Source organism: Mytilus trossulus, chromosome 1, assembly GCF_036588685.1.
Source record: "Mytilus trossulus isolate FHL-02 chromosome 1, PNRI_Mtr1.1.1.hap1, whole genome shotgun sequence".
Taxonomy (NCBI): Eukaryota; Metazoa; Mollusca; class Bivalvia; order Mytilida; family Mytilidae; genus Mytilus; species Mytilus trossulus.
In genome coordinates this window covers 92,459,297-92,485,878 of record NC_086373.1, presented here as the reverse complement: position 1 = coordinate 92,485,878, position 26,582 = coordinate 92,459,297, and the positions used below count along the sequence as shown (strand labels likewise).

General features: G+C 31.0%; 1 protein-coding gene across 2 annotated transcripts; it reads right to left on the bottom strand.

Annotated features, from left to right (window-relative positions):
* Positions 1-719: 719 nt before the first annotated feature.
* Positions 720-26,550, bottom strand: LOC134690833 (coiled-coil domain-containing protein 146-like). 2 transcript variants are annotated; one of them, XM_063550942.1, is made up of 20 exons: positions 26,399-26,550; positions 23,144-23,304; positions 21,676-21,758; positions 20,805-21,017; positions 20,475-20,532; positions 19,707-19,883; positions 18,954-19,027; positions 18,326-18,553; positions 17,695-17,881; positions 16,231-16,326; positions 15,473-15,598; positions 14,186-14,319; positions 13,786-13,950; positions 13,232-13,456; positions 7,326-7,390; positions 6,781-6,944; positions 5,818-5,946; positions 3,316-3,453; positions 2,398-2,646; positions 720-1,897 (listed from the first exon to the last, which is right to left on the bottom strand). In XM_063550942.1, the coding sequence occupies exons 2-20, from the start codon at positions 23,300-23,302 to the stop codon at positions 1,694-1,696; spliced, it is 2,874 nt and encodes a 957-aa protein (XP_063407012.1). In that variant the 5' UTR covers positions 23,303-23,304; positions 26,399-26,550; the 3' UTR covers positions 720-1,693. The 2 variants fall into 2 exon arrangements, with proteins under 2 accessions (XP_063407012.1, XP_063407021.1); XM_063550951.1 differs by having other exon boundaries at positions 26,422-26,530.
* Positions 26,551-26,582: the final 32 nt, after the last annotated feature.

Genomic DNA, 26,582 nt, shown 5'->3' with positions numbered 1-26,582 from the left:
TTTTCTTTGGAGGAGGAAAATGAAGTGCCGGGGGAGAAAACCAGGGACTCCATGATAGGAATCTGACAATGCAAGTCAATTAAGATTTGAGTCGAGTGCACCCACACAAGCCGTGTTTAAACTCACAACCCCAAGTGTTGACTGGCTAGTGATTCTACACTACTTAGACCACTTGGTCAACAAGGCCCTTTACACACACAAGGAATTAAAACTTCTTTTTGTAATTTCAAAGTGTTGTACATGCACATATTTTTTTGTATAAAGCACTTCCAGGCCTCACACTAAACGTGGTTCAGTTAACCTTTTACAGTTTCCCACTCAAATAAACTACAAAAAGGAGCCTTCTTATCTTAGGTATAGGTAATTTGGTTTGAATTTTTTTTATGAGGTTCATTTGTGTACTTTTTGCCTTAGGTAGAATGCAATATAAACATATATTTGAATTTATTGAACTTTTGAAAGATGTCATTAGCATGTAAATGTAACATTAAATGAAAATTCCTTCAGACATACAAATAGTATGTGTTATTGTTACCTTCTTTTTCTGCTGACACTATCTATACTGAAAACTATTCAATGATGTAAGGTTGGAAATCACTTGTTTTAGAATTGTCTTTATTTGTACATTACAAGAACAATATTAATAATAAATTCTATTCCTATGAATAAATGCACTTTAAAGGGAGGCAACTGTATTTCTCCAATATCAAAACAAATAGTATATTTTCATAGTTTATTTTAAAAAAGTAATTACATAAAAAAACATATATTTTCTTATTTGAAATGTAAGTAAATTAAAGGTATATTTTATGGACGGAATGTTCATTAGAGTAAAAAAAGAAAGGTGAAAAAGCACCATTTATTTGTCAGTTTGATATCAGATAAAATTGAGAATGGAAATGGGGAGCCAAGTTGTCATTTATTATTTGTATCATTAACAAAACTATTTAATTAAAAAGTACTTCGATATAGAACTGGATGATGATTATTGAATGAGGAGTAGAGACTGAGCAAAAATATTTAACTAGTATCTTGTTTTCAATACTAGTTCATTTATGTATATGGTTATACATGAGATGACTTCAAATAAATAATTCATTTTTTTTCTCAAAATATAAGGCCACAAGATTACAGATGGTTGTGAAAATAGTCAGATTTTAGAAGATATTTTAAAATCATTTATACTTACAAATTGATTTTTAAACATGTTCCATGTTGAGGCATATATAAAAAAAGTATATATATAGGAATGACATAAAGCAGCAGGCACTTTAGTATATCATATAGGAAAGACAAAATGTTTGTTACTGATAAAAATATAATTTTGCATCTTATTTTAGCAAGGCTGTGAACAGAAATGACATAACAGATGTAAAAAATATAAACAGGTAAGTGTAAACAAAAGAGTGTGGAAAATCCTTTATATGTTTTACACATTACTTTCTTATCAAATAGTTCATAATCATAAACATTTCAATGAAAAGATTTATTTGTCAACTTTTGCTTCAATTATTAACACTTTACAGATAAAAACTTTCTTAATAAAAAAAAACCCTCCATTTATACTCCACTGATTGTCAATAATTTTATATTAGACAAATGGAGATACATAATTTAGGTTAAGGATTGCATCACAGAAAAAGAAAATATATGTATCACAGACTTAATAAATATCAACAAGTATAAAAATGCACTAAATTTCAATAGGTTTTGGAATAGGTTTTCTAACATGTCTCATTGTAGATCCTGGCTCTGAAGGTTTAAATGGAGCATGTTTACCATACGGTCGAGGAATAGGTAATTCACTATCATCATCAGGTATATAGGCATTAGGACGAGGTTCAGCTGTTGTTGTAACACCTCCAGCAATTTTATATTGTTCTTCTTCATCTTCTTGCTGGAAAATAATTTAAAAGGAATATTATGAAAACCGATAAAAAAATATTACTTTTATGGAATTATAAAGTTGCCATTTTTGCAAAGTAAACATTAACTTGTGCTTCTTTTTTTAATCAAATAAATTTCTAAGTGAACACTAGTAAAAGGTTTCTTGTAATATTGACATTAAACTCTTTTACTTATAAACTGAACCCTTCTACATTACTTTTTAATAAATACTTGTTATGGTCAAAAAGCATTACTATAAAATTTGGATTGATGGTGTTTTTTTTCTTCTTCAAAAATATGCCTGAAGAGCAGAACATTAACTTTTTTTAAAAAGATAAAATGTAGGGAAAAAATGCTTTCTCTCAACTCTGATGCAGTAACTTTCTTTTATCTGAATTCCTCCAACATTTTCCTCCTCACATCAGTTGACTTCCAAGTTCATTAAACATAGTAACCCTTTAATAAAAGCAAAGTCTAATTTAAAAAAAAAAAAAAAAATAAGGTACATACCAATCTGATTTCTTCCTTATCTCTCTGTCGTATCTCTCCATCCCGTAACATCCGAAGCCACGCTCTCTCATAATCATCATTAGGTGGTTCTCCTTTCTCCATTCTAATATAACATTGTTCTAATTCAGCTTCTTTTTCTTTTAAATTTTGTTGAAGTTTTAAAGCATTAGCTTGATTCATTGATAGTTCTGACACCATTGCCATCATTTTTCGGGTTGTTTCTTTTATTTTTGCTTGTAAATCATTAACCTGTTAAATGGAATAATGTTAAAATAGAAATTCAACTCATAAGATTGGAATTTTACCTTTTATTTAAAATTCAGATAATAAATGATCTAACTTCAAGTGAATTTTGAGAATAATTATTGATAAAAAATAAATAATCCACTGATATAGATGAATGAACAGAAAATTGCACAACCTATCTTAAAACATAATTAATTTTCTTACAATGCTGAGTTCAATTCTTATGAAGTTCTAAAATAACAGGAAACAGCTGTAATTGGGTGTATTAGATCTGTTGCCAACAAATTGTAAAATTATTTCCTTTTTAGGGTGACCTTGAATAAACCATATATAAGGTAAATATTTTGCATTAATAGATGAAAGAAACAAAATCTAAAAACTAATGGTACTTGACACTTATTTCTTCCAATTAAAAGTAGTTGTCAGCTGGTAGATATTTGTCTCATTCGTTATTAAACAACATCTCTTTATTTTATATTGAAGCAACTCAAATTTCAAAGTAAACACACATAATTTGTTAACTGATCCTTGAGTCATCAATATTATAAGTTGATAATTCAATAAATTAAGAATTTGGTTTGTAGAATGTTTCAAATAATAGTGTGTTGTTCTACACCTGTTTCATGCATTTGAAATATTAAAATTAACAGTAATAATCAAATAATAGAATACCTTCTTGGCAAGTTCTAATGTATCTTCTTTGCCAGATTCTGCTTTCTTCTTTACTCTTTCAGCTAATCTTGTTACTTGTTCAAATATTAAATCTTTTTCTAATAAGTGTTCTTCCTTTTCTGCTAATCTCATTTCAAGCTGGAAAAAAAACACCACATAAACTTTTCTTACAAAATCTATTCAAAGTGGAACAATATATCATTAGTAAGATGACTCAAAGGATGAAGAATTTAAAATGATTAGAAAGAGAACATTTAAAAACCAAGGATTTGTTATCACAATAGGTTATTGATAGGAGGTAAGTTCAAAATTGTAACAAATACAACTTTTACATAAATTCAGGTGATGATGACCCTTATGTTATGATATACTATTTAAAAGGTTGAAAATTTATGCATTCATCACTGACTTCTGAGAAATGGAACAAAAATTAAAACTTAAAAAGTTGAACAGAAATTTAAAACAATTGAATGAATCTTTTTATTGCAAAGCATAGACATGCTATGGCAAAATTAACAACATATATTACATAATATAAAACATGAATAGAAAACAGAGAACAATAGTATAATACAATGACATATAAATTAAGTTATGAGACTATATAAGGCCGTGTTCACATTGACCTAAATTCGGTGTTGTGTTAGTGTAACTCACACGTAAACTAAACACAATTGCGTTCCCATTGATAAAACTCAATGTTTACATGTAGTTTAAATCATGTTTTACCTACACACAGTCGATAGTCGATGTAGGCCTTGTGTAGGTTAAGTGTACACAAAAACTAGGCATTTAGGACATTAGTTTTATCGTGTATATATTTAAGGGGGAAACTGTTTTTGAGTAAAATTGATATTTTTGATAATTATTAGTTGTCTAAATTTTACAAATTTTTTTTGTTAAAAAAAATTAACGTACTTTATTAACCCCTTATCAAGACTCAAAGCAGCATTATTGCCGAACCCATAAGGCAGCAACCAATTGATTTTCGGGGGGGGGGGGGCTATTATAGTTGAGTATAAAACATAAAGGCAAGGGGGTGGGGTGGTGAGCTATGGATTTTGTTTTGGAAACAAGAAATGTTACCAGTTTTTGGCCCTGAAAAAGAAATTGTTTGTTTCACCCTCAGCTGCCTGGCACAATATATAATGCTAAAATTGATTTCGACTTGTCACCAAAATTTGTCCTGAAAAAAATCAATAGCTCACCCCCCTCCCCCTCCACAAAAAATGAAGTAAATAGTTGCTGCCTAATTCATTTGAAAAGGTCTTCCCGAATCGACTTCACGTACACAGAAATATTCGCCACTGGTCTTTACTAAAAAAAACGATTCACGCATAAATGCACGACTTAAAAAAGTGTGAGGTAATTTATATGTTTGTCTAGTATCTCAGATCCGTTAAATAACACGCGTACGTAAAATAAATAAAAAAACATTTCCCTATTCCTTTACCAAATACTCCTTGGAGAAGAAATACTATTTGAAACGAACAGAAAAGAAAAATGTAGTGATCCCTAATATCTCAATCATTTTTTTCGGCTGTAAGCAAGCTGTTGCAGCTAACGTTTTCTAATGCATTATCTAGACATCTCTAGTATATTCAAACTACTGCAAATTATAAAAATGGCTTTCATAAAGTAGCAACCACTTAACTTTAAAAAAAGGGGGAGGGTTATTTTTTTTTATCTGAGTCAGATTTTTTTTCGCGCGTACGTTTTTATTCCTTTTTTTTCGATGCTGGTGATCAAACACTTTTTTTTCCAATATTTAACACTATAATGTATAGGGAAACTTTGGATTCAGAATAATTTTTTTTATCATCTGTATGACCATTTTTTTTTTTTTAATGAAATTGAGGATCGGAATATTTCCATTACCCCCCCCCCCCCCCTTTTTGAAGTCAAATGGTTGTTCCGTTACCGCTAGAAAAATTTTCCAAGAATTTAAATTCAGTTCTACGTAATGAACATTTTAATGACATATAATTTACAAGTGAGAACAAATCTTATGTACAGGTAGCTAAACAAGGTGTATAGATGTGAACAAATGTAATGTGAAACCAGTGTACACTACACTTAACTAATTGTAAACATGTTTACTCTACACGGCGTTTGGTGTGAACACGGCCTAAGATCGAATATTTCATGCAGCTTTAACATAATTACATAATTTGATCGTGAGAGACCTACTAGAAGCTTGTAGTAAATTTAACAGTTTGATATTATTAGGCCAATGACAATAGTACTTTGGTAAAAATTGTGTTCGTACAGATCTATAAGATGAACAAACAAGAACAAAATGGTATTCATCTTCAATAACACACATTTTACAACATTCACATAAACGATTTTCTCTAGGAATATTTTTATAACGGCCAACTTCAATATTTAACTTTAATGTTCCACTACGTAACTTTGTTAACAGATTAACATTATTGCTATAAGACAGATATTTTTCAATATAAAAAGTTAATTTAATTGCTGATATATAAAATGAGTTACCCCTTCAATTTTCTCATGGAGTTCTGTAGGTGTTGGATCTTTGCCTTCTAAGTATCGCACTCTGTCTACATTCTTCGGATCTTCTAATTCTTTAAATAGTTCTACCATTCTTTCTTGACACTGCTCCAACTGATAGAAAAAATAAAACATACCCAATTTTTTAACAAGCTGTACATAGTTATATAAAACATCACATCAGTCTTGTAATTTTCTGTATGATTCAGGTAGTTTTTTATTAATTTTTTTCAGGTCTTAAAGGTATTTTTTATGTGTGTGTAATTTTTTTTTAATTTTGAGGAAAGAAAACAGTTTTCTTTATCAAACTTTTATCTATTGAAAAAAAAAACACAAAAAAAATTTAACCTTAAAAAAATTTCAGAACACTTTAAAATGTATTTTTTGTTTCTCATTTTAATTTTAGTTTATTGTGTACAATTTAGAAATTAGTATGGCGTTCATTATCACTGAACTAGTATATATTTGTTTAGGGGCCAGCTGAAGGACGCCTCCGGGTGCGGGAATTTCTCACTACATTGAAGACCTGTTGGTGACCTTCTGCTGTTGTTTTTTCTATGGTCGGGTTGTTGTCTCTTTGACACATTCCCCATTTCCATTCTCAATTTTATTTCAATAGTAACACACTGATTTTAAAAGTTTTTTAAACTGTCATTCCAAGGAGGAGGTATGATAATTGTATCACTTTGCATTTTTAATCTGAAAATTGTATTTTAAATCTGTTAAACAAAATCGTTTATATATTCACCTGACATTGATGAATCATAATCAGATATTTCTAGTTACATTTTTGAAGATTTCTTTGCTTTAGGCCTTAAACATTTTTGCTTATAAGGGAAAACTACAAAAACTGTTAAAATAAGCTTGTTTTTGAGATCATGTTATCAATACAAAAAAATAACAGATAACATAACAGTTATCACCTGTTTCTAGACGCTTTTCATTTACCTGCATTTGTAATATTTCTCTTTCTTGTTCTAACGCCCGTTTTTGTGGTACCATCTTCCTAAGTAATTCTATTGACCTTTTATCTTCACTCATTTGCATATTTAAGAATCTGATCTCTTCTTCTCTTGTTTGTAGTTCGACATTACCATTCCTTATTAATTGATCTGTAAAATAATTGAATATGTTATTTTAGAGTCAATGGAGAAGAAATATAAATGTGAAATAGTAAGTCAAAGTACACAATGAATAAATATTTTGTACACAATCAAAACACTTATAAAAAAAACTTAAACCATAAAAATATGCATTATATCATAAATTAATAGTCATTGGATTTCTCGTTTCAAATTAACATTTTGTCATGTCAGGACCTTTTTTTTTTAGCTTACTTTCTGTAATGTATTTTTCTCATTGTTGTAGGCTGTACAGTGACCTATAGATGCATATGCATAAATGTTTTTTGGTCACTGGTGGATCATAAGAAGTCTCATACCTCATCTTCTTATTTTTATATTTATGAAGAATGATAATTCAAATGTGGTTACCTTCAATATTGACTTTTTCATAGAATGTTGCCACCTCTTCTTCTATCTGAATCAGCTTCAACCCTCTAATAAAAAATGCATCAATTACAAATTCAGAATGTTTGTAATGTCTTTTATTAGCAATTTAATGATACAATCTTTATCAAACTTTTCCCTGATTTTAAAACTACTATAATTTTTATAAATTTTGGACACAGTTTAAAGGGGTAATTCAAAGCTGTAAATCATACTTATAAGAGGAAATTTCTTGTGTAACAAGGATTTTGCAAACCAGATTTTTTTTATCATTTGTTACAGAACTATGTTTGCCTTCCTATCTATTACCCATAGAAAAAATATAAGGGTATGTCGATCCTCACATAAAACTTGACCCGGAACACCCCTATGAGAGGCCGATCATGTAAAAAACCCGATAAAGTAACACGTTAAAATTTAACGCGATAAAATCACATTTAACGCGATAAATACAGTTTTAAAACGAGACTTTAACGCGAAAAGAAATCAATATATTTAATGCGTTCAACTTTGCAATTATCAAGTTTGGGATTTATCCCGTAGGTGAAAATTGACGTTTATCGCGATAAAATATCCGTCGCACTGGCCACATGTGTCATAATAAATCACATTGACGCGTTAAATTCAACACAAAAACTTTGCTACGCTACATTATTTTAACGCTTTAAAACATCATTTAACGCGTTAAAACATCATTTAACGCGTTAAAACTTCATTTAACGCGTTAAAACTTCATTTATCGCGTTAAAACATCGTTTAACGCAATAAAACATTGTTGGTTGGAGTTCTGGAATAATGTTGCTAACGAATACTATGATCTGTTCAAAATTTGTTGAGTAGCGTGTTGTGAAGGCATAAAACTTTGCTCAGTGCTCCAAGCACAAAAATCATGCTCGAAACATGAAATCCAGCCATATGATTTTCGAGTCTGAGTACAAAAATCATGATCAAAAGTTTAATGACCGTGAGGTCTGGCCTTGCGAGTCAGTTTTTGTACTCGTACTCGTAAATCAACAAATGAAAATGCTGGATTTCATGTTTCGAGATCGATTTTTGTGCTCCAAGCACTGAGCAAAGTTTTATGACTTCAACCCAAGGACATTTCAGACGAGGAGGATAATGAAGATATACTACATTTCGTCTTCCTCTCACAATTAAACCATTCTCCTTAACAAACCAGATTTCAAAATAGAAAACTCGGTTTGTTAACTAAAAACCATACAAGTTGTAATGTCCTATTTGTAACAGGTATCTTGAACAACATACTACCAAAAACAAGTGCTGCAAATGAAAACATACCACCACAAACACAAGGAGATGACACCAATGAAGACGATAACATTTTAGCACACTCGGGAATGAATTACAGCCTTCACTGTAACGGCATGCACGCTGTTCCTACAACCCCTATGTTTTAAAATAGAATCTTCGAAATTTCCTCCACAAAACAAAATAAAATTGTCAACAAACACTAACCATTATGAAAACTAATTCAGTATATATATATATATATATATATGTTTTCCTTTATTTTCTTATAGCTCTTGGTCATATGCTTAGTAATATCTAGTATATTTGAGGATTAATACAACAAAACTTTGTGAAAAAAACGGATGTCCTACGTTACATTTTTAAACAACTGTTTTATCTCTTATGTATAGTGATCCTATTTCTAATTCTCTGATCTTCCCGAAACTTGGCGGAAGCAACGAAGTGTGTCAGTTCTCGGTTAAATTAAAGCCGTTATTTTGTCGAATTTCGTTTGATTCGGTGGCTGCATATTAAGCTGGAATAAGAAAAATGTCCAAAGACGTTTTTTGTTGACTTAACGGCTGAAACGTAGTTTTATAAGTAGACATAAATGCCTAAAAGATGTGAGATAATTATAATATCTGCCGAAAGAACAAACATTTGCCTCATTGTTCGTGAGTTTAAAAATTGTAGATTCTATAATACCATCTCTACACAGTCGTTTTTCAAGCGGTAGCGCCATTTTGTCCAAGTTGATATTTCATTTGTCCAAGCAATTAATGCGTTTTTTTTACCAGATATTTCAATAATTAATTTATAATTTACCAAAACAAAATTTAGTTACACGAAAAGTACATAAAGTCTAGATTCTTTTTTATTAACTGCATGTTTGGGTCTTAAATAAGTAAAATGCTTCGAAACATTACAAAACGGTAGCCATTTTGTCCAAACGTCGAAAAACGTCGAAAATTCCAAACAAACGCTTTTTTTCGACGTTACTTACATGTGCAAAATTTGTTCCATTGTATATTCCGGTGCATGTTGTGCATGAAACGGAGGTAACTGAAAGACTTATCGGAAACGGCGACAAAAACAGTTTCATTGAATTAATGCATCCCCGTATTATACGGACGATTCAGGAGCATATTAGTACATTTTAAAAGCAAGAAACTTCAAATGACTGGGAAAATAATTTTCAAGATCGTGTTATAATAATTTCATTCAATAATTATGTGTCTATTGTATTTAAAGTAAATTTTTAATACAATTCAATTCGAATTAATCAAGGGTAAATATGTTTTTATTTACTTGCAGAGTGTCGGATATATTTGTATTTATAGGGTTGAATCAAGATATGTAAAATTTACAATGACAGATGATATGCATCCATGCAATTTTAGCAGCCTGCGATTAAAATTTTGTCGTAATTCATTCATAGAAAACCGTATACTTCTGCCCCATTTTTCCTTCCTTCAAGTTCATAACTTACGACAATACAACATTTTAAATATGAATTAAAGGTAAAAATTATTTAATCAATTTCCACAACTTGGGGTAAATAAATTCATGGTGAATAGACATCACAAAATTAATAGAGACAGATTTAGAATCAACCAACTACATAAAAAAGCAAATGAAACTTGCAAATTGAATAAATGTACGTAAAACGTTTCAGAAAACTCTCTTTGACGTCGTGTCGGTATAGCGTAGGAACATCGTGCGCAAAGTTTGTATAGTCTTTGCTCACACTGAACAGCATGGTACAAAGGGCCTTAAAAAAGACTAGTGTAAAAACAGGAAAGCCAACGGTATTATCTATAAAAACAAATGGAAACACTTATGAAGCACATCAAAAAACGACATTTTGATACGGTACCAGGTACCCGACTTAGGACAGGTGCAAACAAATGCAGTGGATTTGAACGTATAGATAGGCACTAACACCTATCCAACTTGAAACAATAATGTAAAATCACAACATAGAAGACACACTTTGAAATATCAACTGAAATGGTTTTACCCAATCAAATGACATACTAGTATTAAAAAAACTAATGAGGTAACACTGACCGAATAAATGTGATCTATGACTCAATGTAAATAAATTTATTTCTATTCCGTTATATTTGGAATTTCCCTATTCTATTTCTATCTTTAGACTTGTGGTACAAGTTTGGCTAGTATGTAAATCAGAAGTGGTCTGATGTTACTGTTGTTTTCTGCACGAATATTTTGAGGGCGGTAGTACCAGGGGTTTTATAGGCATATATAAGTCCTGATTACGTTTGATTATTATCGATGTGCTCGAGTAACTTTGATAGACGAAGTTAACGTTAAGCTCTGCATAATATATTACAGTTATGTTTGTATTGATATGTATTTAGAGGACAGTGTGAATGTATATAGATGGAATTGTGGTATATTTTTGTAATTTGTAAAATGTTTACAAGATATTAAATGTTGTTTCGCTGAGAAAATAAGAAAGTTACTGCGAGCAAACAAACCTAAATTATGACTTGTCTCTTATTTAGCCATGTATTTAGTATAGAAATGTTTTAAATTCGGACGAATTCATGAGGGAGAATTTAAAAAATAAAACAATGGGGTTAGAGTCAAACAATATCAGAAAGAAAATCATAACCTTGAACAAAATGCGGACGGACAGAGGGACAGTGTCTTTCAGCTTTACAGGTTGGGCATTGATAATGGCGCCCATTTAAGAGAGGGGGAATAAATAATCTGTTCTCCGTACATGCCATATTACAAAACAACGCAGTATTTAGAGGTCAAAAATGTTGAAAATGAATGATTGCGCGGCGAAAAAAAACCTGACTTATTAAGTAGTAAAAACAAAGAAAAACATCCTCCTTCCCCAATGGATATCAAATGGTCATCCTCTTTCTTTTGGCACAGATTCGTTACATTATTGGGCATGGTTTACTAGATGCTTGATGTACGCTATTAAAGGCCTCTTGTTTTAAAATTTATTTTACAAAATTCACCTGTAGAGACTTATGTAAGTATACGTCAAACTACCAGTTTATGGTAAACCATAATGTTAGATACAGACATCACATGATGCAAAAAGACGAAGTAAAGTATCTGAAAAACTTGACATATAAACAAAATGTATTCAAGACGAAGCGTAAAGACAGGTTGACAAATGTAAATCTAAAGTTGCATTAAACGCGTTAAAATTACATTTAACGTGTTATAGTTGCATTTAACGCGTTAAAGTTGCAGTTAACGCGTTAAAATTGCTTTTAACGAGTTAAAGTTGCTTTTAACGCGTTAAAGTTGCTTTTAACGCGTTAAAGTTGCTTTTAACGCGTTAAAGTTGCTTTTAACGCGTTAAAAAAAGTTGCTTTTGACGCGTTGAAGTTGCATTAAACGAGTGAAAGTTGCTTTAACGCGTTACAGTTACATTTAATGCGTTAAAGTTGCATTTAACGCGTTAAAGATGCATTTAACGCGTTGAAATAACATTTAACGCGTTAAAACTGCATTTAACGCGTTTAAGTTGCTTTTAACACGTTAAACTTGCTTTTTACGCGTTAAAGTTGCTTTTTACAAGTTAAAGTTGCTTTTAACGCGTTAAAGTTGCTTTTAACGCGTTTAAGTTGCTTTTAAAGCGTTAAGATAACATTTAACGCGTTGAAGTTGCATTTGAAGCGTTAAAGTTGCTTTCAACACGTTTAAGATGCTTTTAACGCGTTAAGATAACATTTAACGCGTTGAAGTTGCATTTGAAGCGTTAAAGTTGCTTTCAACGCGTTAAAAAAAGTTGCTTTTGACGCGTTGAAGTTGCATTAAACGAGTGAAAGTTGCTTTAACGCGTTACAGTTACATTTAATGCGTTAAAGTTGCATTTAACGCGTTAAAGATGCATGTAACGCGTTAAAGATGCATTTAACGCGTTGAAATAACATTTAACGCGTTAAAACTGCATTTAACGCATTTAAGTTGCTTTTAACACGTTAAAGTTGCTTTTTACGCGTTAAAGTTGCTTTTTACAAGTTAAAGTTGCTTTTAACGCGTTAAAGTTGCTTTTAACGCGTTTAAGTTGCATTTAACGCGTTGAAGTTGCATTTGAAGCGTTAAAGTTGCTTTTAACGCGTTAAGATAACATTTAACGTGTTGAAGTTGCATTTGAAGTGTTAAAGTTGCTTTTAACGCGTTAAAGTTGCTTTTAACGCGTTTAAGTTGCATTTAACGTGTTAAAATTATATTTGACGAGTTAAAGAAGCTTTTACGTAATGTTCTGCTAATCTCAACATTATCGCGTTAATTGACGAAGATATGACACATCAGGCCATTTCATTTATTAGGTTTCGAGTAAAACCTGACGTCTTTAACTTAGTTAAGGCGAAAGTAGAAAGTTTTTCTGTCATTTTTAGTAGTGAATTGCCCAACGCATTAAATTATCAATTAACGCGTTAAAAATAATTTTAACGCGTTTAAACTACATTTATCGCGTTAAATGTGATTTTATCACGTTAAATGTTAACGCGTTACTTTATCGGGTTTTTGACATGAACGGCCTTTCATACACCCCTTTCCTCAAATAAAATTTAATCTTTTTCCTGTTTTCAACTTATAATGCTTTATCAAAAAAAAAGGCAAATGTGAAATAAGGTTACCTATCATTTCTCTTTTTAAGTTCCTTAGAATACATGTCTCTGAGTCTGGTACTTTCTTCTTCTCCCTGGTTAATCATCATGTTTAGTTTAGACATGTCCATTTTCTGCTGATCTTGTTGTGCCTTCATTTCCATGTATACAGCCTTCTGTTTAGATAACTCATTTAACAAGCTGTCTCGTTTAACAATATTGGTCATGTGCTTTAGCCTTTGGTTTTGCAGGATCCTTAAACAATAAAATGTAAGTTTAAATTCATTACAACTTAATTAATTTATTTGAATAGTTAGTTATAACATTAACAGTGCCAATTTTTCTGCAGCAGATGTGCATTTCTACAAATAATATCTCTTGAGCGATGCTTGATAGTAATATATTAGAAAATCCAAAGCTTATTAAAAAGATGGAGAGCTTTTATCCAAAAAGAGGTAAAAAAAGTATAGATAAAAGCATGCAAGGAACAAATTCTTTGTATGTGTATGCATATTCATGTTGTAACAGTTTACTAAAAGACAAGACTAAACATCTGATATTGAAAAAAGAAAGAAGTAACTTACTTATCCTTATCGTTCACTGTGTGACGTAAGATCTCTATCTCATTCTGTAACATTTTGATTTTTTCTTTCATTTCTGCAGCTTTCTGTGTACTTGTTTGTATCAAATTCACACATTTATTTCTCTCATTTTTTATCACATCATATAACTTTGCAAATTCTTTCAACCTGAAATATACAAATAAATGTGTTATGCATTTTTGATATAACTATGTCAGGATACAATCATAAGAGGGATAATCATGGAATGTAGTCTTAACTTGTTATATTTTGTTTCTTTTATGTTTTTGCCTGTTTGTCATGTTTCATTCACTTTTATTATGTTTTACTAGCTATCAACTAATTTCAAATTAATTTAAAGCAATACATAAAACAAAAACAAAAAGTCAGAAGTAGAACTCACTTAGTTTCCATTTCTTTTTCTTTCTTTCTATGATCAGCTATTTGTAAATCTTTTGTTTGTAGATCTTCCTCTGCTTTGTGGAATCTTATTTCTGCTCTCATAAAATCTCTGGCTTTCTGTTCTCTTTCATCAGCCTAATAAAAAAATCATAAAAAGAAGTTTTTCAGATAAAAAATGTGAATGTTTTGTACATCAATGAAAAAAAAACACATTTCTTTGTGGCCAAGAAGAAAAGACAGTACAATGAGACCTTTACCATGTTTACAGCCATCATTGACCTAACTTAAAATCATTTGAAAAATCACAATTTGTTGTGACATTACAGGATAGGCCATCACAAAATGCTCATTTCACTATGTGATATGAGAAAAACTCATCATTTGAGAAATAACAGTTCAAAACCATAAGAGAACCCTTAACAAGTATCTATGTTTATGACTGAATATAATGGTTTGTGTAAGAATATGCTACTCTTCATAAACACATCATAGTTAGGTACAGCCTTACCTTGATTGTCTAAGAATATGCTACTCTTCATAAACACATCATAGTTAGGTACAACCTTACCTTGATTGTCTAAGAATATGCTACTCTTCATAAACACATCAAAGTTAGGTACAGCCTTACCTTGATTGTCTAAGAATATGCTACTCTTCATAAACACATCATAGTTAGGTACAGCCTTACCTTGATTGTCTAAGAATATGCTACTCTTCATAAACACATCAAAGTTAGGTACAGCCTTACCTTGATTGTCTAAGAATATGCTACTCTTCATAAACACATCATAGTTAGGTACAGCCTTACCTTGATTGTCTAAGAATATGCTACTCTTCATAAACACATCATAGTTAGGTACAGCCTTACCTTGATTGTCTAAGAATATGCTACTCTTCATAAACACATCAAAGTTAGGTACAGCCTTACCTTGATTGTCTAAGAATATGCTACTCTTCATAAACACATCATAGTTAGGTACAGCCTTACCTTGATTGTCTAAGAATATGCTACTCTTCATAAACACATCAAAGTTAGGTACAGCCTTACCTTGATTGTCTAAGAATATGCTACTCTTCATAAACACATCATAGTTAGGTACAGCCTTACCTTGATTGTCTAAGAATATGCTACTCTTCATAAACACATCAAAGTTAGGTACAGCCTTACCTTGATTGTCTAAGAATATGCTACTCTTCATAAACACATCATAGTTAGGTACAACCTTACCTTGATTGTCTAAGAATATGCTACTCTTCATAAACACATCATAGTTAGGTACAGCCTTACCTTGATAGCGGCTAAACGGTTAAGTTCAACAACTTCAATCCTGAGATCACTCTGTTCATACAACAATGCCTGCTCCTGTGCTGCACTAGTTTCTAATGCTATATGTTTATCTGTTGTTACTTTGTTCTGAAAACATAAATAAGTATGTCAAAAAAGTTTATGCTTACAAAAAACACTCTTTAAAACAATATGCTTCATTCATTCATTCATGATGGGCAATGCATAACAAAAATTTTCTAAGGGGAAAATTTGCTGTTTCTATGAAATAATGTTCAGAGAAATCAATAATCAATTCTTAAAATGGAATTAACTTTTTTTTTATAGTTAATGACCATATGCTAACGCGCCATATGCTTAATGTATTTTTTATTATATTACTTTTTTAGAAGGGGGATTTTGTGCTGTGTGGTTGCTGTCTTATTGATGATTATCCCTTCAACTTTTTCATTTTTTCATTCACAGTGTATAAAATTACTTTTAAAAATATCATATGAATGAAAATTTCTAATGATGTCTGGTGACTTTTCTTAACATAACTTAAATCAATTTTCAGCTCATTTTCCATTTAAAACATCATATAAATGTTCTGTAAGTTGGAATCATTATTCCTCGATAAATATATATATACATATTTCTTTGAACATAAAATACAACATTTTATTTTAATAATATCTGAAAGCTTTATAAAATTTCATTACACAGCTATCATTTAAAAATTATAAACCATTTATTTACAAAATCAAGATGACAATACTTACATGTTTTGCAAGAGAAACTTTGACCATTTCAACTTCTTTTGCTAAATCAGCCTTCTTCTTTGATATTGACCCATCATCCTTTGGTAAAGATTCAACCTATTAAAAAAAATTGATGTTTGTTCATTTTAAGATTTATGTCATTTATAATTAGTTGTAGATACTACATAGATACAGTCCTACAATAGATTAATACAACTTAATAATGAGTCACAAAAAGTCTTTGTGTATTTTGATATCCTAAAAAATTTGTAAGGGTTCCGCGGAACCCAGTGTCTCGCCTACTTTTGCTGTAAATCGCAGGCTCAACAAAAATGAGGGAAAAAATCAATAAAAATATTCCTCTTGATACTATCTTATGATTGTAAGAAGCTTCTGTCCAAGTTTGGTAAAAATCTAGAATAATTAATGAATCTAATAAATGTTTTGAAAACTTTAACTGCAGACTGTATGTTAACTGGAAGAAGATCTAAGTCCATTTATAAGTAAAATACAGAAAAATGGAGTTATCTTTTTACAAAATTTACTTCTGGATACTATCTTATGATCATAAATAAGCTTCTGTCCAAGTTTGGTACAAACCCAGGATAGTTTAAGAAAGATATTAAAATTTTAAAAACTTTAACCACAGAGTGAATGTAATGCTTCCCTGCAGAAAAACTAAGTTCATTTAAACTTCAAATACAGAAAAAATGGATTTATTTTTTTACAAAATTTACTTCTGGATACTATCTTATGATCATAAACAAGCTTCTATCCAAGTTTTGTACAAACCCAGGATAGTTTAAGAAAGTTATTAAAATTCTAAAAACTTTAACCACAGAGTGAATGTTATCTTTCCCCGCAGAAAAAACTAAGTCCATTTATAAGTAAAATACGGAAAAAATGGAATTTTATTTTTACAAAATTTACTTCTGGATACTATCTTATGATCATAAACAAGCTTCTGTCCAAGTTTGGTAGAAATCCAGTATAGTTTAAGAAAGTTATTAAAATTTCAAAAACTTTAACCACAGAGTGAATATTTGTGGACGCCGCCGACGACGACGGAATGTAGGATCGCTTAGTCTCGCTTTTTCGACTAAAGTCGAAGGCTCGACAAAAATCAAGTGGTGCCCATCACATCTCAAATCTGATAATGTGCTTTAAATTTAATTTGAGATTTCAACTGTAGCCTAGGTTTTGCCAAAATAGTTTGATGAATTAAATCCTGAAACTATCCACATAAGCTTTTTTATGTACTATTTATTTCAAATAAACAAAATATTCATATAAAATAAAAATTATGTGTATTACTTCCCTTTTTTTCTGTAGAAATTTCTAGTATAATTGAGATATTTTTTCTCTTGCTATGAACCAGAGATCAATTGTTTTCATACAGTTAAAGTTTAAAAATATAAATGAAGTAGGGATATTTCACTTGTTGCTTTAGTCTAGAAGTGTTGTTATCAATAGTATTCTATGTACCTGTGATTTTGTCTTCTCATTAACAGATCTGGTATGAAGTAAGTTTTCTTCTGCTACTTTAACTTGTAACTCTGCTTTCTTCAATGTTTTGAGATCTCTGTCTTTCTCTCTGGTTCTTCTAGCATGGGCTTCATGTTGGTTCTTTTTTTCCAACATTATATGTCGTAAACCCATTTCAATTGTGCCCCTGCGGTAAATAACAAACTTTATTACATATTTGTCAATGGAAACATGGTATTTTCAAAAAGAAATATGAATCTCATTTAGTAATTACAAAAAAAGGGATAAAGTGTATTACTACACAACAACTCTATGGTAAACTTAAACTAAACCAAGACTTTAACCAGATAAATAACGTGACGGTACCCAAATTGCACCTATTTTGACAGTTTTTTCACCTACGTTTTTTCATGATTAAGAAAAAAATATCCATACTGTGTTTACTTCGTAGCCCTATCCTTCTTGATTGTTAAGGTAAACTAATTTAGATTTTAATCCATATTGAGTCATTGAAAAATGGGTTTGAATCAACCTCCAAACTATCCATGATTCTGTAATGAGGAGTACCCAAATTGCATCCATGCTTAGATTCACATCGTCAAAAGTCTATGTTTATGATAATCATACTTACTTGTCTCCTTCCAGTGTAGCCTGTTCATTTTTAGCAGCTTCTATCTCTTTCAAAATCATATTGACCTCTGTATTCTTCTGATCGACAAGGGATTTCCCCTTTTCAACTTCTGTTTCTAATTCAAATTTTTCATCTGTTAAATCTTCCTTCTTTTTGGCAAAAAATTTCAGAGAGTCTTTCAATGTTTCATGCTCTGTGTCTAAAGTTTTCTGTCTCTTGTCTATTTCACTAGAGTAAAATGGAATGTTTATAATTAATTCCAGGTAAGTTATCAGTAATATCACTCAACAAAAATAATACAGAACAAATTATAAAATGTATTTTGATAGAAAATTTCATATTAAAGACAACTTTTTTTCCTAGTGTACATAATAACTAGGGATTTAAACTTTTCATCAATCCATGTAAATAAGTACCCATAAAAATAAATTAATCCATAGTATTCCAAAGAAATGCTTTCAATATAGCTAAAACAGACCAATATAACATGGACCTGACCTGGTGTAATAATGGTGTTACCCCCCGTTTGCTTACACAATAAGAATGGGAAAGACCTTAAACTTTATTGAAATTAATACTAGTTTATAAAGCATGATCAAAATAATCGATAACAACATTGTTTTCTTACTTGAACTGTCTCTGTAGTTTGTCTTTTTCTTTCATCAACTGGTTAGGAACTGAGTTCACTTGAACAAGATCTCCCTACAAAGCATTTACATAATGTTAGTATATATATATGCTTTCAAAATGTTAATTCTTCATCCATTTATTGGATCATTACTTAATATGGATTTAATTGTAAATAGAAATAGAGCAAAATCCTTATAAATTTTGACACCTTTGGTAATTAATACTGAACTTATTTCTTATCAATTGCATAATAACAAACAATACCAAACATGAATAGGTACAAAAAAGAATTCAAGTGAATTTGCTTGTAGTTTGAAGTGTGTTAAATAATTGAATGTTTAAACCCACACTGAATGTCAAAGGCATGAAAATCTTTGATATCCTAAATTAAGATAAATATATTTCATACAAAGAAGGAGGCAAAATTTATACTTCCCAGTGTAAAAAATTATTAAAAGAAAGACTTATTTTAATTTTTTTTATTAAAATATAGACTTATTTTTTATATAACTAAGGCCCTTAGTTTTCTCATTTGAGTTGTTTTACATTGTAATTTCTGGGCCTTTTATAGCAGACTATGTGGTATGGGCTTTGCTCATTGTTGAAGGCCATACAATGACCTATTGAAGTTAATTTCTGTGTCATTTTGGTTTTTTTTGGGAGAGTTGTCTCTTAGGACATCCAGATCTTCTTTTTTTTATATTTGTTTACCGTAATTATATTTTTTACTTCTCAGATATTCTTTACATACCTTAAATTTTTCCATTTCATCTACTAATTTTTCAAAATCCTTCTTATCTAACACAATCTGTCTGTTGTTCCCCTCTAAATCTTCCTTTAGAGACTTGTTTTCCATCTGTCTTTGCATTATTTCTTTCTTAATTTCATCACATGCTGCTTGCAGTTCCTTAATCTTTTTCTCTGTTTCCTAAGAAAAAAAAGGTTTAAGAAATAAGTTAATCAGAAGAATTGTTTTAAAATGCAATTGCATTGATAAAAAAACAATTTACTCTCTGTGTGTTTTGTGTTGAGGTTAAAATCAAGTTTTGAAATGTATTCTTATACCAAGTTCTTCTTCTATACTATATAATTTTGTATTTTTATTGTATGTAACCTTGGTTAGGGTATAGTTCTGACAATAAGTTGCTTTGGATTTTCTTCATGTTTTGATAAAAGGTTGAAAAGTGTTTTTCTTAACATGTATTTTTTATTCCAGAGAGTACTGTCAGTAATATTTGCCCTTAATACAGCTTGAAACCTCCTCAAAGGCTCTTGAAATAGGTGAAAATAAAACCAGCCTAGATTTGAGTAAATCTGTGATGTAATCCTCCCTTATTTAAGGACGACAAGTTTAAAGATACCGTTATTAAACAAATGACAACTTGAACTACACATCTTTGGAAAATTAATTTTCAATAAGAAAAATTCTTTCATATTCCTGTTGTGTAATCATAATCAAGATGAACCTAGAACATAAACATGATAAATCAAAGATACTAGATGTTGTAAGTTTACTTACACCTTGCTTTGGGAGTCTGGCAAATTCTTTCTCCAGAATTTTCTTTTCTTCTGTCAGACTGGAAAGAGACAAGAAAGACAATTTACACATCATGTTCAGACTTTTCCAGATATGGGGTTTGATTAGGTTGAAAGGTTTTGGAAAGAACTCTGAATTTAAGAATATTATTCATAAGCATTTACAATGTAAAGTATTGATTCTATGGTAGATTATCCTTGTTCTCTATGCAAAACAATTTACAAGCCTCTGTAAATGAGACACATAAAACAGGATAAAAGTGAATCATCTGATGGACAATAAAAAGTCTTTTTTTTTCAAATATTAACTTACGTTTCAAATTTGTAATTTAACTGATATTCTCTGTCCAATATTTCATCTTTAGCATTTACACTTTTTAAGATTTCTCTTCTGATATTGACCACTTCTGAATTAGAGGTTTTATCTGGTAGATTATCTGCTTTCTCCAGCTCTATCCTCTGCCTTTCAAGTTCTACTTGTACTTCTTTGGCCTGCTTCAGTAAATTTGATTCATTATCTCTTGTTCTGTTAAAGTAAGATCATATAATACTTAATCAAAAATTTTCTACAAGATTGTTGTCAGTTCAAATGAATACAATTTAGAAAATTGCATTAAATATGTATGAAACAAAATCAGATATTAATTCATTTTGTATTTGTTTCAAATGCTCTTTTTTTTTTAATTTAAGCTGATATCACATTTTTTTTTCAAAATTTGTTAAGACAAGACTGTCAGAAAAAATAATTATCTTTTTTCTGGAAAATGCTCTTGCTATAAACATTAAATCTTTCTTTGGGCTGTTCTAAAATGTAAATGAAGGTTATTGGGAGATATGAGACACTCAAAATTATGAAATATGGGTGGTTACATCTTTCTTAGAATATTTAAGAGTAGTCAGGGTCTAAAATAACCTACCCTGATGTGTTTAATTCTGGGACAGCCCTTTAAGATATCGCAATTTCTGTTTTATTCAGGATTAAATGAATCTGTGCTTTTGCCTATGAAGGTTTTATTTTGCATACATGTGTCCAAGTGTGGAGACAATTTAAGTAGATAATGAATTTAAAATATCTTCAACAGACTTAACAAAAGCCATTTTTTTCAGTTTTTGTAACCTTAAGTTACCTATTCAAAACATTGACATATTATATATCTTTGAAAATTAATCAACAAAAAACTCACTTTTTCAGAGTTTCATGTAAATCTGTGTACTTTGCCTTCAGATGTGCCAGTCTTGTTCCAGTTAATTTACCATCTTGAAACAGCTTATAATAAAGAATATAAAATACAACGTACTGCTTTATCATAAGGACATTATACTGTAAATGTACTGATACCAAATTTACACTTAAGTCAGGACCGCTAATTATACACACATCATGTATCTGACAGATACATGATGTGTGTATAATATCATAAATAAGATAAGTCATTATGATAATCATTTTTATGCCCCATCTACTATAGTAGAGGGCATTATGTTTTTTGGTCTGGCTCTGTTCGTACGTTCATCTGTCCGTCCGTCCTGCTTCAGGTTGAAGTTTTTGGTCAAGGTAGTTTTTGATGAAGCTGAAGTCCAATCAACTTGAAACTTAGTACACTTGTTGCATATGATATGATCTTTTTAATTTTAAAGCCAAATTAGACTTTTTACCCCAATTTCACAGGCCACTAAACATAGAAAATGAAAGTGGGAGTTACAGGTTAAAGTTTTTGGTCAAAGTAGTTTTTGATGAAATTGAAGTCCAATCAACTTGAAACTTAGTACATATTTTCCCTATAGTATAATCTTTCTAATTTAAATGCCAAATTAGATTTTTATCCAATTTTACTGTCCATGGAACATGAAAAATGATAGTGCGAGTGGGGCATCCATGTACTTTTCTATATTGGCTAGAGGTATAGGGGAGGGTTGAGAACTTGAGATTCTATAAACATGTTTAACCTGCCCCATTTTTGTGCCTGTCCAAAGTCAGGAGCCTCTGGCCTTTGTTAGTCTTGTATTATTTTAATTTTAGTTTCTTGTGTACAATTTGGAAATTAGTATGGTGTTCATTATCACTGAACTAGTATATATTTGTTTAGGGGTCAGCTGAAGGATGCCTCCAGGTTTGGGAATTTATCGCTACATTGAAGACCTGTTGGAGAATTTCTGCTGTTGTTTTTTCTATGGTCCGGTTGTTGTCTCTTTGACACATTCCCCATTTCCATTCTCAATTTTATTTGGACAAATTCTTGTTGTATTCTGTAACAAGTAAATATCGGATATGTTCCTTACGTCGTAACTACAATCCCCTTCCCTTTCATGAATTTGACCTACCGATTTAGACTTTTTACCGGATTTGTAAGCACATAAGCAACACGACGGGTGCCGCATGTGGAGCAGGATCTGCTCACCCTTCCGGAGCACCTGAGATCACCCCTAGTTTTTGGTGGGGTTCTTGGTGTTTATTCTTTAGTTTTCTATGTTGTGTCATGTGTACTATTGTTTTTCTGTTTGTCTTTTTCATTTTTAGCCATGGCGTTGTCAGTTTGTTTTAGATTTACGAGTTTGACTGTCCCTTTGGTATCTTTCGTCCCTCTTTTAAATAGATAGGTATTTTTTTTTCATTTGCATTGTAATGCTGTTGTAAAACTTAAATATTCTTACCTCATCAAGACATTGAAATGCAGGACTAGCTGACACCTCCACCTGACTTTCCTCTTGTTGTACCACTCTAGGAGGAAGTGCAGTCAATGGCTGAGTGTATTTCTGTGGTTCCTCTTCTGTCTCATCCTGGGAATCCTCTGTGGGCTCTGGACTACTCATATCTATGTAAACAACAATGAATCAATCAAAATCAAAATTTCTCTTGCTTTTATTGTGTTGATTTGATTTTTTGTGTTTTAAGGCCACTTTAAGCACCACATCACCTATTTCTTGGTGGCAAGTCTTTAATGGTGGAGGCAGCTGGAGTGTCCGTTGAAAACCACTAACCTTAAATAGGTAAACTGACAATCCTAGTCAATTAAGATTGGATTTGTGCGCACCCTTACAAGTGGGGTTGGAAATCACAACCTCAGTGTTGACTGGTTAGTGATTACAGTGATAACTGCTTAGACCACTTGACTAATGAGGCCCCATTTTATGGTGTAGATCCCCCTTATGCATTAATGAACCAATTTGTAATTGCCATTAAACCTGAGGTTCTTGCAAGTCTGTCATCAGATGCAGTTCTAGATAATTCAAAGCATGTTGTCAATTATGTAGTATGGTTTACCTCTAAATGTCTATTTTTGGTACATTAGTAAATCTGTGACAATTGGTTTCAGAGAATAAAATATGAATGTGAAAAGTAAACATGAATAGGCCAAATAATATGAAAAATTCAAAATGTATTGTACATGTAGCTCACACAACACTTTTGGCAAAGAGAGGCTGATCTAAAAGTAACGGTATTTGCAACAGGTAAAATGTTAGATTCAGGGTCAATCATGAGTAAGATTACAGTTAGACAAAAAGTTTCAAAGTAATGGCAAGACATTTTTCTTGAGTTTCTTGCTACATTGAAGACCTATTGATGGTCTTCGGCTGTTGTCTACTCTATGGCCGGGTTGTTGTCGCTTTGACACATTCCCCATTTCCTTTCTCAATTTTATTTAGCCTTCTTGACTAATACTGAGCACATGAAATCAACCACCTCCTTCCCAATATAATTTGATGGGATTCATGTTAGTTTTGTTACTTAGAATAGTCTTTACTCTTTAAAGTAGTATTTTGAAGTAGACTGTTTGAATTGTCTTCTCATTGCTCTTTTATCCTGATGGTAAAGGCATTGCAAATTGGAAATATAATTGAAAATTAATCTTCAATCACATTATCATGATTATTAACATACTTAATTAGTTAAAAAGTTCCAACAATTTATTTTGAATTATTCAATATTTATTTTAAATGTATATACATTTTTGTACATGCATGTATCCCAAAAAATATGTTTTCCTGAATCAAAATTAGGGAGTTACAATGTACATGTATAACATGAAATGTTATTTTTTTCAATTTGATGATTAATAATTTAATATTAATTATGCATGATTTTAATTACTGTTAATTGATTTTCTTATATACATGTACAGCTGAATTTGGTATTTATATATTGTTTGTATGAAAATCATGATTGTTGCTACATGTATATCTTGTTTTGATGTAAATACAGCAAGTATGAGCAAAACATTGAAGAATTTAATTGAAAAACATGAAAGATAGTTGCTTTTAAAAGATTTTTTTTTATATTTATAGTTAATACACTAACATGATCTTGTAGCAAATGCACAACCCTATATTATGTTTGGTTTTTGTACTATATCTACTCTAGTTAAAAAAAAAAATTCAGAGGAGTGAAATAAGGGAGTAAATAACAAATTATAAATCATGATACCGATAAAAAGAACGAAAATGTGTAGGGTGCAAAAGGGACCAAATTGATGCAAATGTTAGCTGAAAAATGACTGATTGGCACCTGAAGGTACAGGGCATTCATAACAAAATCGAGTCCTTTCGCCCCTTTCGGTAAATAATTAAGGAGAATCGTTAAAATACTCGTATTTTGATTGTCATATGGTCTCAAAATATTATCTTTACCATTATTTTTTCTTTATCAGTCTATTATTCTATTGTCTGAAAGAAAGTGTTCATGTAACATGTTAGCGTTAACCTCATTTGGCAAGAATTGTTAACGTTTTTCGTCATAAAGGTATCCACATTATGACCTCAATAGCTCATACTGGCAAAAGTCTTAAGTCAAGACTCTATAAATATTCAATAGAGTAAATTATTTTGGAGGGGTGTAAAGGAATCCGGGTCCGTTCGCGCCCATTCACGTTCGCACCCACTCATGTTCGCCCCCTTTCACTTTCGCACCCAACATGTTCGCACCCAAAGTCTGTTCGCACCCTACATGTTCGCGCCCAATTTTAATTGGTTTTGTCAGAGACATATAGTATACGTCTCTGGTTTTGTGTTTGATAACTTTGCAATCAAGTTTTGGCAAGTAGAATTATTAAAAGTATAATTGATTTCATTGTCTCAAAATAAAGCGAGACAGCATTTTTTAAGTGTTGAATAAATCTTAATGATGTTTTTTTAGAGCGTATTGTTAAAAATAATAATATTCCTTTCTATAATTGAAGTGGGATTCTGTCAATGTTTTATTTTGTGTTGAATAACACTTAATCATGTTTTGTTTATTGTATTGCCTATAACTTTGTTGCATTGACTTGTTTCAAAATGAAGTGAGATTCTGACTACGTTTTTTTTGTGAGTTGAATAAATTTAATCATGTTTTGGTTTATATAATAGTGTATTGCTATATTTCATTATTTCAGATCAAAGGGACCAAGCTGTTATTAAAAACAATTATCTTTTGGGTTTAATTTATCATATACAATATTCAATCTTTTACTCATACCAAGCTACAAATACATTCAGTATTTACGTCAAAGCAATTAAAAACAACAATCCTGATTTTCCAAATATTCAGCTGGAATTTGAATTAAAATTGGGCGCGAACGTGTAGAGTGCGAACGGACCTTGGGTGCGAACATGCGAGGTGCGAACGTGTTAGGTGCGAAAGTATATTGGGCGCGAACAGACCTGATACCGGTGTAAAGGGTGTCTGCACGGAAGAACGATAAAATTGTCATTTCACAATGAATTAACAAATAAAAATGTCTTGCATCTTTTTACCGATTTCACAAAACACGGTGAATAACAAAACTTTTTCACTGTTCATGAAATAAAAATGGCAAAACACGTTGCACGAAGATAACCCTTTACTGCTTTAGGCTTAACTATCCTCATTTTTGCACGCAACTGGTTGTTGTCTGTTGGCACTTAACGTACTTTAATTTCTTGTTTTTTTACCTTTGATTTATTGAAGAAACTACCTTCTTGCAAATCCCAATAGCGTGCAAATGCACGGCTACCTGTTAAAGCTAATAATAACTATAAATAATTAAGTGTCCAATTTGCTTGTAAATAAATTTGTTTCTATGGGCTTTACGCATGTGCAATAATAGGTTTTCGTTTAGTCGTAAAATGTTTTTCT